A 13,952-nucleotide genomic window follows, 5' to 3' on the forward strand; every position below is an offset into this window, starting at 1 on the left:
GCTCATTAAATTTCAAACTATTTCTTGGATAATGTAAAACTCCATAGCTATATTAAAAGCATAACATGCAGTGGAATTAATAAAGAGTTCCAAGAATTAGTGAAAATATGACTAACTTCTTTTGGTGTGGTAACAAGGTGGAAGATGAAATACTACTATTAGTATCAGTGTCACCTATATCACCGATATTTTGAAAATATCGTGATAATATCAGCGATTTAATGTCAGCTGTTATTATCGGCAATATATCGCGATATTTTCACAGTATCACCATAAGTCAAAATATCGTGATATTATCGCAATAATATCATGATAATATCACAGTAATTTTGGGAAAATTTTGTCTTTTTATATGTTAAAGTTTAGATTTTTTTTTTGTTTTATATTTTAAACCTTTTAAAACTTGTTTCTTTATATTTTTGGAAGAAAATTAATGCAAAAATTATTATTCTCTTATCTTTTTTGTTATTATTTATATTTTTTCAATTTTTTAAACTCCTGAGATTTAGCAACTTTTGAAAATCTCGCCAAGAAAAACCTCCACCGAAAAATTACCTTAAACGATATAGGTGACTATAATTAGTATAGAAGGATTCCATTGTTTTTCAAACTTATTACATAAAATGGTAAAAAAAAAAAAAATGCAGAATCCTGATAAGGATGACTAAGAAACTGTTAAAATGTATCTCCTAAAATCATTATTGTAAATATAAATATATAGATTTATATACATAGAGATACATATACATATAATATATTATATGTACATATATCTCTATATATATAAATATATATATTTATATACCTTTTTTATTTTTTTCTTACCCGAAAAGGGTATTCTTGTAATTCCCTATCTTGCGCATATTCCATTTGGAATATGTTGTAATTTTCTTATTTGTTTTTTTGTAATTTTTTTTTAACTTTTATTTTTTTATTTTATTTAAAGTGCATTGGGGGTCCCCCAATAGAGTCGTTGGGGGGCCCCAACGGTCTGTGACCGTTGGGGGCTCCCCAACGACTCCTTTGGGAGCCCCCCCTTTGCACCTTTTGGCACTTGTATAAATAGGGGTGTTCCCCCTTTGTAATCCTCAAGCTTGAGAGTCTCAAGCATTTGTTCTTTTTATCAAATACATGCATTATTGCATGTTTGCTACTTTTACGCTTTTTGCGTATTTTGTTCAAGTGTTGTGAGAGTGTTTTCGTACACTTCTTTTATAAAGTATTTATGCTTATATGCGTATTGTCTCTTCATAGACAAATTTACAGAAACATCACACCACTGACTGGACAGATTGTTTTTTTATGTTGCAAATAGGCAGTTGAACTTGTATGTCCCACTGTGCTTCGAATATCAGTCTCAACAATATCTCTCACCATTCAAGCAAATCTTATCTCATGGTTTAAAAATAAATAAAACTAAATTTTATTTTAAAAGTGGAGTTTCTTAAGGTTTTTCTGCATCTACAAAAACGGTGAAAAGTTATTGATGTAGAAAAAAATCGAATTGGCAAAAGATCATGTTTAAATCATAGTCACAAATATCGGTCTCTGCTAAATCTCAGCAAGGCAATTTCTCACGATAATATAGGTTTAGTTGATAAATTTTGGGAAAAACTCAGAGCTTAAAAATTTTTTAAAATATAGAAATATCATAAGTAAAAAAATGACATGTTTAAATAATAAAATACACATAAAACAAAAGGTACAAGTAAAAAATAAAGGAATTTTTTTAAAAACAAACCAAAAGTTTTGGCAAAAATCAAAAACACGCCTAAGTTTTAGATATTGCCAAAAATGCACCTAAAGTTAGGATCAGTTAATTAAACACAAATTTCTATCAATTTAACTTGTGTTATGATAAAAACCAAGTCGAGTAAATGGGTTTAATTTACTGAATTACCCTCAAGACACTTTCTTTCCTCCACTACCCATTCTCTTTTGCTCACCACTCATTCTTTCCCGCCTAACCAACCTCTCTCTCTCTCTCAATGCGGTAGAAGTCAAAATCATCTTCACTTAGAGACCTACCATTATGCATCTTCAAACGTCTTTTACGAATAGGATTCTCCCTAAAGATAGAAATTCTTGACCTCCCTTCTTCAAGAGCCCAAGCTTGCTTGAATATCAAGGGGTGATGGTGATAATGATGGTTGAATTGTTTACCATAGCGCAGAAATAGATGAAAATATGATATTTGAATCAAGCAAGCTACATTGTTCCACTAGCTCCCAAGGCAAAGGGTGAAGATCCCTTCAAAAAAAAATTGAAAGTGTGAAGATGCTAGTTGGATTGCCACCACTAATGCCATTGTTATGTTGCTCCGATAAATGAAACCACATGCATGGGAGAGATTTGTTGTTTAAGGGTAAAATGGTAATTAACATGTACCATTTAACGGCAATCTTGATGGCAAGAAACCATGAAACTTTTAAATTAACCATAAAAATTGTTAGGAGCATGTTTAACAATATTCAAAGCATAGGTGTGTTTTTCATCATTGCCAAAACATTAAGCGTGTTTTGAAAATTTCCCAAAAATATAAAAGAAAGAAGAAAAATGTAGTTAAGATATAGAAAAGAAGCAAAAAAACATAAAACGCAACAAAGATTATCGTGATATATATAAATTTTTAATATTTTCAAAATATCATGATATGTTGCCTTTTATATCATTTTATGAATTTACATTGATATTATCACTATATTTTCAAAATATTGCTTATATCTGTGACTATGGTTTAAACTTTAAATCATAGTAGGAAAAATCGTCGAGTTGGCTATGTGACTCAATCAACTTGACCATTCACTATGTAAACCATGTGAATGACCCGTATTTGCACGAGACTTGGCCAAGTCATAAGTGGACTCTTCCAAGTTTGCCAAGTTTTCATATGACTAGGCCATGACTCAACTGAGTCAACTTAGACTCAGCCAAGGTCATGTATCGATGTATGTGTGTTATATAGAGTGCTTGTTGAAAAGTGATATAATAAAACATTTACATAAAAAAAATTATGTACACATATATTATAAAGTTTATACACACACATGCACACACTATGATTTAGTCAAATCATTTTATATATATGCATATTTATGTACAATGTTACATTTACATAATACATATGTATGGACACTCATATAATGGTGCACAGTATTGAGCCTAATCGTCATCCTAGGATTAGGCCAATCAAGTGGAAACTTTCAAACTTGACTCCAAGAGCCAAAAGAAATCCCCAGCCTCGACCACCCAGCCTAGTCATGCAAAGGCAGGGCCTGAACAAGGGAAGATCTGCATGCAACTTAGTGCTCTTCTGAAATTGGATCATAATCTCCATTTGCTTGTTGCTCATGCCTCCTGCTTCTCCGGCATGTTGATCTGCAATCACTAGTGATTCCAACTTCATGTTCCCAAGTTGCAAAGAACAATCCGAACTAAGGCAATTTTTTTGAATTCGCTCCAGGTCACCAAGACCCGACTGAGTCACAAAACATGCTTGTCGAGTCAAATCTCGAGTAACTGGGTCTTAGAACATTGGTTTAAATTGTATAACACAATACAAATAAAAAGTTTCATGAATATCAAGATACATTTTAATGTTCCAAAGTTTACAACATTCTGGTCATATCACAACATTTTTCCTTTGAGAAATCATTATTGAAATGAAATATAAAAAACATTATGACTCTTTCATAATATCATCTATGCCTGTGACAATCAATGTTGCAAAATTTGTATCATATCATATCATACAATAAGGTATGTCAGTCCATGGAAGGACACTATATGCTATTTTGTATCAGCGGACTGGCAGATTAAGATTAAATACTTGTATCGTATAGTATCGTATGATACAGGCCTATATTAAACTATATATTGTAGGATACATGTTGCATTATACAAATCTACTCTTGCAAGGAATTTAAAGCTATCAGACTGTACTGAATATGCCATATCGTATGAGTCAACTAACAAAGGGAATTTAAGTTATAGGCTGTGGGAGAAGTGGTTTGTCTTGCCACTGCTTTTCTTTTTCTTTGTTTTTTTTTTTGGATGGGGGGAGGTTGTCTTAAAAGAGTTATTTTGACTCCATTATTACATACAAACAAGAAAAAACACATTTCCTCTATGTTTTAGATCAAATTACTTTAGAAAATTGGGGATTTGCCCACAACCAAGCCATAGATGTTTTTTGACAAATCTACCCTCATTTGTCTTTAGGCTCCCTTTTTCATGCAAGTATACCTAAAAACGGAATCCTTTACATGGATTTTGTGAAAAAATTACAGTCATCCTCTCCTACAAAGTGTTTCGTCGTAAGGATCTTTGTTTTTAAAGTTGGAGGGCCCTAAACCTCAAAACCTTGAGGCAAGAAGCCTATACTACACTATTTCAAAAGTTTTTCACTTCCTTTTCGTACTCTTTTTCTTCTTCTATCAATCCTTTTTTGGGGCTTTTGGGTTAAACTTATTAATGAAGAGAGGAAGAGACCCAACCTGACATTACCACAAACCAGTTGAATTGGAAAAGGGTTTTAAAGAATTATTAAAATGTTGTTTTTGTGAATGCATAGCTCATGGTCGCTTGTATAAATTTAGATGTCACCTTGTAAGCCAACAACTCATTTATACAATGATGTACCTATCTGCATATTCTATCTAATGTTTGTATTGAGTTTGCTGCTAGTTAATTAAAAGACAAAAAAAAAACTTCATAAGAATCAACCTTGTTGACGTTATTCCAAAAGTCCAACAAAATCATCAAACAATTATCTAAGAAGTCAGATGGCATATAAAAAGTTGATCAGATCAGCAGTTCCTTTCTTCTGAAAGTAACGTTAATGGAGAAGGTTACACTTCAGTTATTAAATAAATCAGAGAATTCCTGTTTAGAAAAAATTCACAACACAAGGAAGTTACCTTCTCAAACTCTTCAATACCGTATGGCACAAGCTTCTTGAGGACTTCTGCAGATGCCTGAATGGAAATCTCATCTTCATCACTGCCCTCTGATTTCACTTCGCTGCTGCTGGCCCACTCATCTTCGTTAGTGACATCATTCTCATCATCAACCTCAGATTCTGAAGTTTCCTCTCCTGTTTCTTCATTTTCATCATCTGTATCAACATCTGAGGCACATTCTCTGCCAATATCCTGAACAATAAGGAAAGGGGGCCACTCATTATTCATGGTAGACTTTATACTCAAAGATCCAAGATACCACCTCTAAAATTCAACCACATCAACCAGACTGAAGCCAGAAATTGAAAGAAGAAAAATACAGTTTTCACTGATAAACCGAGGAATGTAAACTTGGTGGCATGAGAATCTTCATCACAAACAATTAGGCAACTGAGAGGAAAGCAAGTAGAAAGCATATATATTAGATGAAAACATCAACATATATTTTCAGAGAACCAAAAGGCTGCTATCTGACTTACTTTGGGAGAAAGGAGGCTGCTATCCAGAACTAGCAATGGGACCTGTAAACCGTGAGCAAGTGCCCGCACTATGCGCTCACGGTAGAGCTCAGTTCCTGCAAAGAATAATTATATAGTTGCTTGCAGTCAGCAAATGTGACCAACTACACAAAAAAAGGGGGAGAGATGAAGATCAACAGTTTCATATACCTGGTGCACTTTCAAGCAATATTCTACCACTTGAGGAGCTCAACCGAGATCCATAATGGGCAGCAAATTTCTGATGTTTCAAATGAGTTGAAGCGCATTCAATCAAAATGTTTTTTGTAGGTTCGCTGTGTGAACAAACATAAAAAAACCATTAGTGATTAGACCACCATAGATGAGATTCTATTTATGTTTCAATAAGAAGGGAAAAAAAAAAGAAGAGGAAGGGTACAGAGGAACCAATTCGTACTGAATATAATACGGGAAGTTATCCCATGAAACTGAGATCTTCTCCCAAGGGGTCAATCTCCGCAAGAATTCGTTCTTAAACCTCTCACGCCTTGACAGAAACAGCGACTCTCTCTTCTTGCTCTCGAATGACAGCCTCTCATTCTTAAGCCACTCCTGCTGATCCTGCTCAGACAGGCGGGCGTGCTCATCCCAATGGATCGCACCCGCCTTATTCTTCTCGGCACACGATTTCCCTACCGAGCTACTCTCATCCACCTGGTCGTCCACCTTCTTCACAGGAACCTGCTTGCCTTCACTGGCGTTCCTTCCATCACCTTCCGAGCTGTACGGCCTAACCCCGACACACCTACTACCGTTAACTGATTGCAACGACCGTGTCCGAGAAAACCCGCCATCAAAATCTCTCAAACAAACAGTTCCACGGAGTCCGAACCGCAAAATTTCACGGTATTTTCGTTGATAGAATTTTCCAAACTCGTAACCACGAAGCCTAACCAAATCCCTCAAGTCCCCAAAACCGGAAATAGATCGAGAATGAGAAAAGTCGCGATTTTGGGATCGACCCAACTTTCTAAACCCACATTCATGAAACCTAAAAGAATCATCGATGCGACGAAGAAACGAATTGCCAGCCCCACATTGGCACTTCAATCTCCTAGCGTACATTGTCGACGGTTTTGCCTTCAAACTCCTAACAGGGACTCATAATGCATAACTGATCCAATACCCATCAATTCATCGTACCATAAAATCCGAAAAAACCTGATATTCAAGAAAACAATCAATAAATCTCGGTATTTAAACAATGAAAAAAAAGACGAAATTCGGGGAGAAACGCAACCTCCATAGATTTGTTAGAAGAAAAACAAAAACTAAGAACACAAAATCTTATAAACGATGAGACTGAGAGATTGAAAGAAGCTTACGTCTGAAAATAAAAATAGTAAGTAAAACAACAAAAAGCAAGAGGAGTGAAACAACGAGCATAAAAAGGGAAGGAGGAAGAAGGAAAAGAAGATGGTTGTTAGGATTTAGAAGGGCGACCTATTTGGGGTATTGAAGCTAAGATGGAAGCTTGTGCACCGGTAGCCTCCTCAACCGTTTGCTTGCAGCCCTCTGCTCAAGCCGTCCGCTCTGCCTTCTCAAGGTTGTGGAGGGGAGGAGATGTGCCCTTAACAAAGTAAGTCTCCGTCTCTCTCCTCTCTCGAACGTGGTGGTCAGCGTTGTTGCTCTTGTATACAGCAGCGTGGTAGTGAACTACTGACCGCCCATCTAGCGATCAATGGGTGTACATGAAGGTCCTAGTGACGGATCCGACGGATAACTAATGGACTTGGATCCGAAAAATTTGGCCACATGTACGACTCATCTCTAGCCGAAAAATTATAATTACTTGTGGATCTAGTCCTCACTGAATTGGTCTTCAGTACTCAAGAAGCAAATTTGATCCAAGATTGGTCGATAAGGATTGCTGATTCCCTACAAACGCTGAGAGCATGCATGGGTCGGGTCCAGCTTGACCTAAACACTGGATCCAATTTTTTGAAGAGTGGGTCTAATTCCTAATTAACGTCTAACTCACATCTCATAGCAGGAATTTCGTATGCGAGTAGGATGAGGCACTGTAAAATTGTTACACGCCTCAAGCTTGCGATGTGAGTGTGGGTCGAGAGTTTAGACATGAGAGAAGGGTTAAGACTAAAGTTAGTTAGCTGAAGTAGACAGGATAATTGGGTTCAAAGAGGGTTTGGGGGAAATTTTGGTTATCCCTAATGGTGCAGCAAAAAAAAATTGAACATTTGTCAGTTGGTTTGTGACACCTTAAGGTAGGCGCTTTCCAATTTTCAGGTTCAAAGGACCTGGGGGAATCAGGAGTTACAGATTTTTAAAGTGACTGAAATATTCAGGTCTTAGCAAGAACAAGTTGGTTATGGTTCATGCTATCGAGGGTCATTTGGTTAGAGGAATGGAAGGATGTATTATAGGACGATTCTGTCCAAGGTAACTAGTCGGTCTAGAACTTAAGTTTTTCACTAACAAAGCAATAGAAGTAGGTTTCTATCACGCTCCAAACTTCAAATCAAAAAAACTAGGAAGATTTTTTTTGCCCTTTAAAACACAATGAAAGCCTTATCAAATATTTTTGAAATTACTCCAAAATTTGGGCATGTGACAAATTTAGAATCAAACCATTCAAACCATTTATAATTCAACATATCAAAATAGATTCATAATTAAAATTTTAGAGTTTACAATCAAAATGATAATAACATAACCAGTCCAGTCTGTTCCAAAACCCTAAAGTCTTCGTATGTTGCGACATCCGCCCACCTATGCACGTAGATCTGAAAAACATAAAATATGGAGCATAAGTCACATCATGTCTAAGCACAATTTCGTGGATGCTTAATATGCCTCTAAAATGCATAATATGTAACCCATGTAAGTAAAACAGAACGATAGGTTATGATTTATCTTGGATAACCTTACATTATCTTATGATGATCTAAGCATACAAATATGCATTTTATAATTTGCATACAATCATACATATATCTTACAAATAAATCATGCATACATTTATGTGCACATTTAATGTAAACATACAACTATGCATACATGTAATCTACATATACAATTATACACACATGTAACTTAAGCATATCATTATGCACATATATCTTTCAAACATACAATCATGCTATCAGTTAGTTCAAGCATACAGTTATACATAATGTCATTCAAACCTACAATTTTGCTCATATGTAATTTATACATACACTTATATATATATATATATATATATATATATATATATATATATATATATATATATATATATATATGTATAGAGAGAGAGAGAGAGATAGATAGATAGATATAGATATCACATACAATTATGCATACATGTAACTTAAGCATACAATTATGCATATATGTAACTTGAGCATACAATTATGCATACATGTAGTTCAAAGCATACCATTATGCATATTTCATGACTTACCTTATGCATTAATATTTTTTCATTCTTTCCAATAAATTTATTTTGTATTACGAAAATACATGCAAACATCACACATTTAGTTCATCATGTTTGTCGAGGGCACCACTCTCTGCACACTATGGGTTCTCGGATATTTTAAGAGGTGTTTATTCACACAAGTTGTGTTTTTCGTATTTTAACTTCCGAAGAACAAGTGACAAATACCTGATTCTTGGATATGTCATCACTTTGTCCCTCAAATTGGATGATTGTAGTGCACTACTAACGCCTTACAAATGTAACTCTACCTTCACCACGTGTATCGGAGTACAAAGTCTCCTTAAACCACCATGGTAGGGAAAGGGTTCACGTTTGACCTTAACGAGGTTGTATTTCGTCTATGTTAGTGTAATGCTCTCAAAATTTTAGCCTTAATTATTGTTCAAGTTTTATAATTTTGAGGCCAGTTTTTTTTTTGGATAAGTATAAGTAAATCAGATCTTATAATGCGGAAACGATTTTAAAAAATGGTTAAGACTTTAAGAAAAGTTACACTAAAGATAACAATTAAATCAAAATATATAGGATATACATATTTCAAACCACGTACAATATAATACTGAAATATGAAGAGTTTTATTTTATTTCATTTAAAATCAGAGTATAAAAACATCAGTTCAGTCTCTACATTATCAAATACTTAAAATGAAAATATCATGAATACCAAGATCGCAAGGTAAGAGTGGACCCTCGAGGATGCAACTCGATCGGCAATTTGCTCCAGCTACTCATTATACTTTACCTACATTACCAAGAACTACATAACACACAAATACACTCCAATAATTTATAAACTCCATCAAAAATATATTTAAATATATATATATATATATATATATAAATAGTGATTTATGAAAGTGCAGTAGGATCGAGGCAATGAGCACTAGAGGGGGGGTGAATAGTGCTTTTAAAAATTGTCTGCGGAATATTAACGAATTTTGCAAATTGAAAAACAAACACACAAAGAACACAAAATTTATCCTGGTTCGGTCTTTCCCGACCTACATCCAGTCCCCAAGCAAAACCCGCTTGAGATTTCCACTATCAACCTTGTGTAACTACAAGATCATACAGACCAAATCTGGTCCCACTTTCAGTAACACACCTACTAAAACAAGCAACTCCTTTAAACCAAGGAGTCCTTCCTTTTACAGAAAATTGAAACAAGTAACAACTTACAATACAACCTATGAGCCTTTCTTTTGAATGCAAATGAGATGTAATTGGCTTTTGAGGTTGTTGAAATACTCTACTCACGAATTCACTATCTCTCAAAAGAATTTAAGTGAAAAACTGAAGTGAAAATATCAAGTGAGTGAGAAAATAAATTCTTGAATGAATATGAGTGAAAAGCAAAAAGTAATTCAATTGGATTTGATATTTTTGAGTGTAGAATGCACTCATATTTATAATTGAAAGTTTTCATACGATGAGGGTATGAAAGGGTGTCAAAACAATCCATTTTGAACAATCAAAACGTTTGAAAAATGAAAAGACATGCCTTTTTTGAAGTTTTAGGAAAAATGACAAAATTAGTCGACTGGAACAATAGTTAGTCGACTAATAGTTAGTTATTAGTAGACTGACAGTTATCGTTGGTCGACTGATCTGTTAATCGAGCTGTTTGAAAATCTGAACTTTTGAAACTTAGTCGACTAGAGATAAAATGAGTCGACTGATAATATCATCAGTAGACTGAAAAATCTTTTAGTCGACTGCTGCTAAAATCTTCTAAAAACATACATTCTGTCCGGTCGACTGATAAAAGCATTAGTCGACTGCAGCTAAATTTTTAGAAAACACATGTTCTGTCCAATCGACTAATAAAACCATTAGTCGACTGCTGCTAATTTTCCTAAAAATAGACATTTTGTCCAGTCGACTGATAAAACCTTCGGTCGACTAATTTGACAAAAATGACTTTTTAAAAAATATTGCGCGAAAGGATTAGTCGACTGGTAAGTCTATTAGTCGACTAATAAACATGAAAATTTAAGAAAAGAGTTTTATAAAAAGATTTTCATGAGGGGTTCTTTTAGAAAAGTTTTTCTAAAGACTTTTTAGGTAAAATGCAACCTAAATATGCACTCTAAGTAAGGCTCTTACAAGAATCTAAGACTTTTAATAAATTTAACATTTGCACACTAGTCTTCAAAGATTCTTCATCGAATTCTTCAATGTCTTCATTGCCTTAGCTGAAATGCAGTTGATTTCACTTGCTCATCATCAAAACCATGTACTTGAAGTATCATGTACGGCTTCATTGTCGTAACAATCTCCCCATTTTTTATAATGACAAACTTAATCAAAGATGAAGCATTTAGATGCATAGATGGAGATTTTACTCTCCCTATCAATATGCTGCAAAACATTAAAAGTTAGCACATTTAAAGCACATATATCACATATTAATTGGTTTGCATTTCCATTAGCACATTTAAAGCACATATATCACATATTAATTGGTTTGCATTTCCATTAGCACATTTAAAGCACATATATCACATATTGATTGGTTTGCATTTTCATGCTTTCTTTTCTCTTAATTTCACATTTCTCATGCAAGATCTTCTGCAATTTCAATGTAATTTCAATATAATGCTATCTTTTAACTTTTTCTTCCCATTTGTCATAATAAAAAAGAATAAGGGCAGAAATAGCATAAGCAAAATGGAGATACAAGTTTAAAATATTATAACCCATAAAGTATCAAAGTTTAGTAAAGACAAAACATAAAGATCAAAAAAGTTGGTTGAGCAAATCCTTAATTGCAGTCACATTTTTCTGAATCGAAGAAAGTTATTGAGTCACATCTTCACGAAAAGTACGTTGATGCAGCTCCAAGGCTTCCAGTTGCTGCAAAACTTCATCATTGTCTTGACTTGTAGAAAATTTCTTTCTTTTTACATGAGATGAAGGTGTTGCAGAAGATAGTGAAGGTTCAGAAATTGATGGTTCAGTAGGATCAGATGGTTCAGTTTGATCAACATTTAAAGGAGGCAGATATTTAATTTTCATTCTTTTAAAAATTGTTTGATCAAAGAACTCTTTTTGCTCAATATATTTTTATTTGTTAAAGGAACTTTGAAATGTCTAAAAATACGAGTTAGAAGACATCCATAAGGAATAAATGGTTTTTGTTTTCACAAATTTGTAAAATACACATTGTCCCAATTTACAGAAATATTTCCAAATAAAACATAAAGAGTAATAGATAGATCTGTGGAATAGTAATCAAAAGAAACAATTTTAGGTGGAACATTGTGGGTAAGGATTCGTCCAGCAATGCGTGCACGAGTTTGAAGATTAGTATTTTTGAAATGAGGGCAGTGAGGTGCACCTGAAAGAAGAATTTGTTCAAAAATTCTCTCATCATTCAGTTCAACAGTATTGAAAAGAGTGTATGAAGATGGAATTTCTAGGATTTATCCAAGTAGTTTAGAATCAAACTCGATTTCAACATCACGAATAAGAAAGGACAGAACTCCAGTTTTATGATCAAAATGTAAATTCATATAAAACAAGTGAATCAGAAAAGGATAATGAAGGGTATCTGCACAGGCATCAAAAAGATGTGAAATTCCTAGAAATAATTCTCTTATTTTGTAACAAGAAAACAATTGAAATAGTACATTTCGGTTTGGTAGAATAGGTAGTGCAGAAATCGATCCAAAAGTATCATATAAAAGAGGATTTCGGAGTAATATGAGAGAAAATCCATGTCTCGAAGAAGGTGCAGGAGGAGGAGAACCTAAACCTTTTGCAAATGGAGACTTCAAACGAGGCATGGTTAAAAAACAGATTTACCAAAAAGAATGTCGGCTTCCAAACGACGTCCGGCAGAAGGAAGATGTTGTCCGGCGTTGTGAAACATAAATAAAGGAGGATACGATGGCTGACGGCGGGTGAGAAGGCGGCCACAAGGGGATTTCGTCAATGGCTGAAGATACATCGTCACAGCAAGAGGGTTCCGGCGTGTTTTGAAGATGCGCCAGTTACTGCAAGAGGATTCTGGCGTTTCCCGGTCACGACAAGAAAATCCCGACAAGGATAGGATTGAACAACACTCCGAGGGTTTTTTCGGAAGAGAGAGAGGAAAGAGAGAGAGAGAGAGGGTTTCGTTTTTTCAAAGGGTTTTGTTTTTTAAGAAAAACGAAAAGGTGTGAAAATAAAATGAAATGATACCCTTAAAAAAATAGGTGTTAAAAAATCCAAGGGGTATCGGGTCCCTTCAGTTAAAAAAAATAAATAAAATAGTCGACTAAAACTTGATCGGTCGACTAAGAATATGCGACTCATTCTAAAAATTTTAAAACATCAGTCGACTAGAAATATATCGGTCGACTAATATAGTGCGATTCATTCTAATTTTTTAAGGCATCAGTTGACTAAAATTTTATTCGTCGACTAATATAGTGCGATTTTGAGATTTTGTTAAAAAATCAGCATTTTTATAAATCAAAAAATGAGCAAATACCTAGTTCTCTCCTAATTCTTATAAAATCTTCATTTTTAAGAGGTTTAGTGAAGATATCGGCATGTTGTTCTTTAGTGGAAATAAAATTTAACGAAATATCTCCTTTTAATACATGATCTCTTAAGAAATGATGTCTAACTTCAATATGCTTAGTTCTTGAGTGCTGAATAGGATTTTTAGAAAGATTTATAGCACTAGTGTTATCACAATAAATAGTTGTTGTGGAGTAATTCAAACAAAAATCTTTTAAGGTTTGTTTCATCCATAGTACTTGTGAACACGCTAAACTAGCTGATATATATTCTGCTTTAGTTGTTGAGAGTGACACTGAATTTTGCTTTTTACTAAACCAAGAGACTAAGGAATTTCCTAAGAAATGACAAGTTCCACTAGTACTCTTGCGATCAAATTTACTTTCTGCAAAATCTGCATCACTTTATGAAACTAAATCAAAGGAAGATGATTTATGGTAAAACAAACTGAAATCTGAAGTATCTTTCAAATAACAAAGAATTTGTTTTACTGCAGTTAAATGAGATTCTTTTGGATTA

General features: G+C 34.2%; 1 protein-coding gene across 2 annotated transcripts in view; it reads right to left on the minus strand.

Moving 5' to 3' along the window:
• LOC149816687 (uncharacterized) overlaps nt 1-7,088 on the minus strand; it is a 138,579-nt gene extending 131,491 nt beyond the window's left edge. For both annotated transcript variants that reach the window (XM_089988140.1, XM_089988139.1), the window contains exons 1-5: nt 6,923-7,088; nt 5,877-6,640; nt 5,630-5,754; nt 5,441-5,535; nt 4,920-5,153 (exon numbers count right to left, since the gene is read on the minus strand). In XM_089988140.1, the coding sequence (XP_089844266.1) occupies nt 4,920-5,153; nt 5,441-5,535; nt 5,630-5,754; nt 5,877-6,544 (1,122 nt within the window). In that variant the 5' untranslated portion in view covers nt 6,545-6,640; nt 6,923-7,088. The remainder of the gene's footprint in view (nt 1-4,919; nt 5,154-5,440; nt 5,536-5,629; nt 5,755-5,876; nt 6,641-6,922) is intronic.
• Between the last annotated feature and the right edge of the window lie 6,864 nt (nt 7,089-13,952).

Source organism: Nuphar pumila, chromosome 14, assembly GCF_984573655.1.
Source record: "Nuphar pumila chromosome 14, dmNupPumi1.hap1.1, whole genome shotgun sequence".
In the NCBI taxonomy this organism is placed as follows: Eukaryota; Viridiplantae; Streptophyta; class Magnoliopsida; order Nymphaeales; family Nymphaeaceae; genus Nuphar; species Nuphar pumila.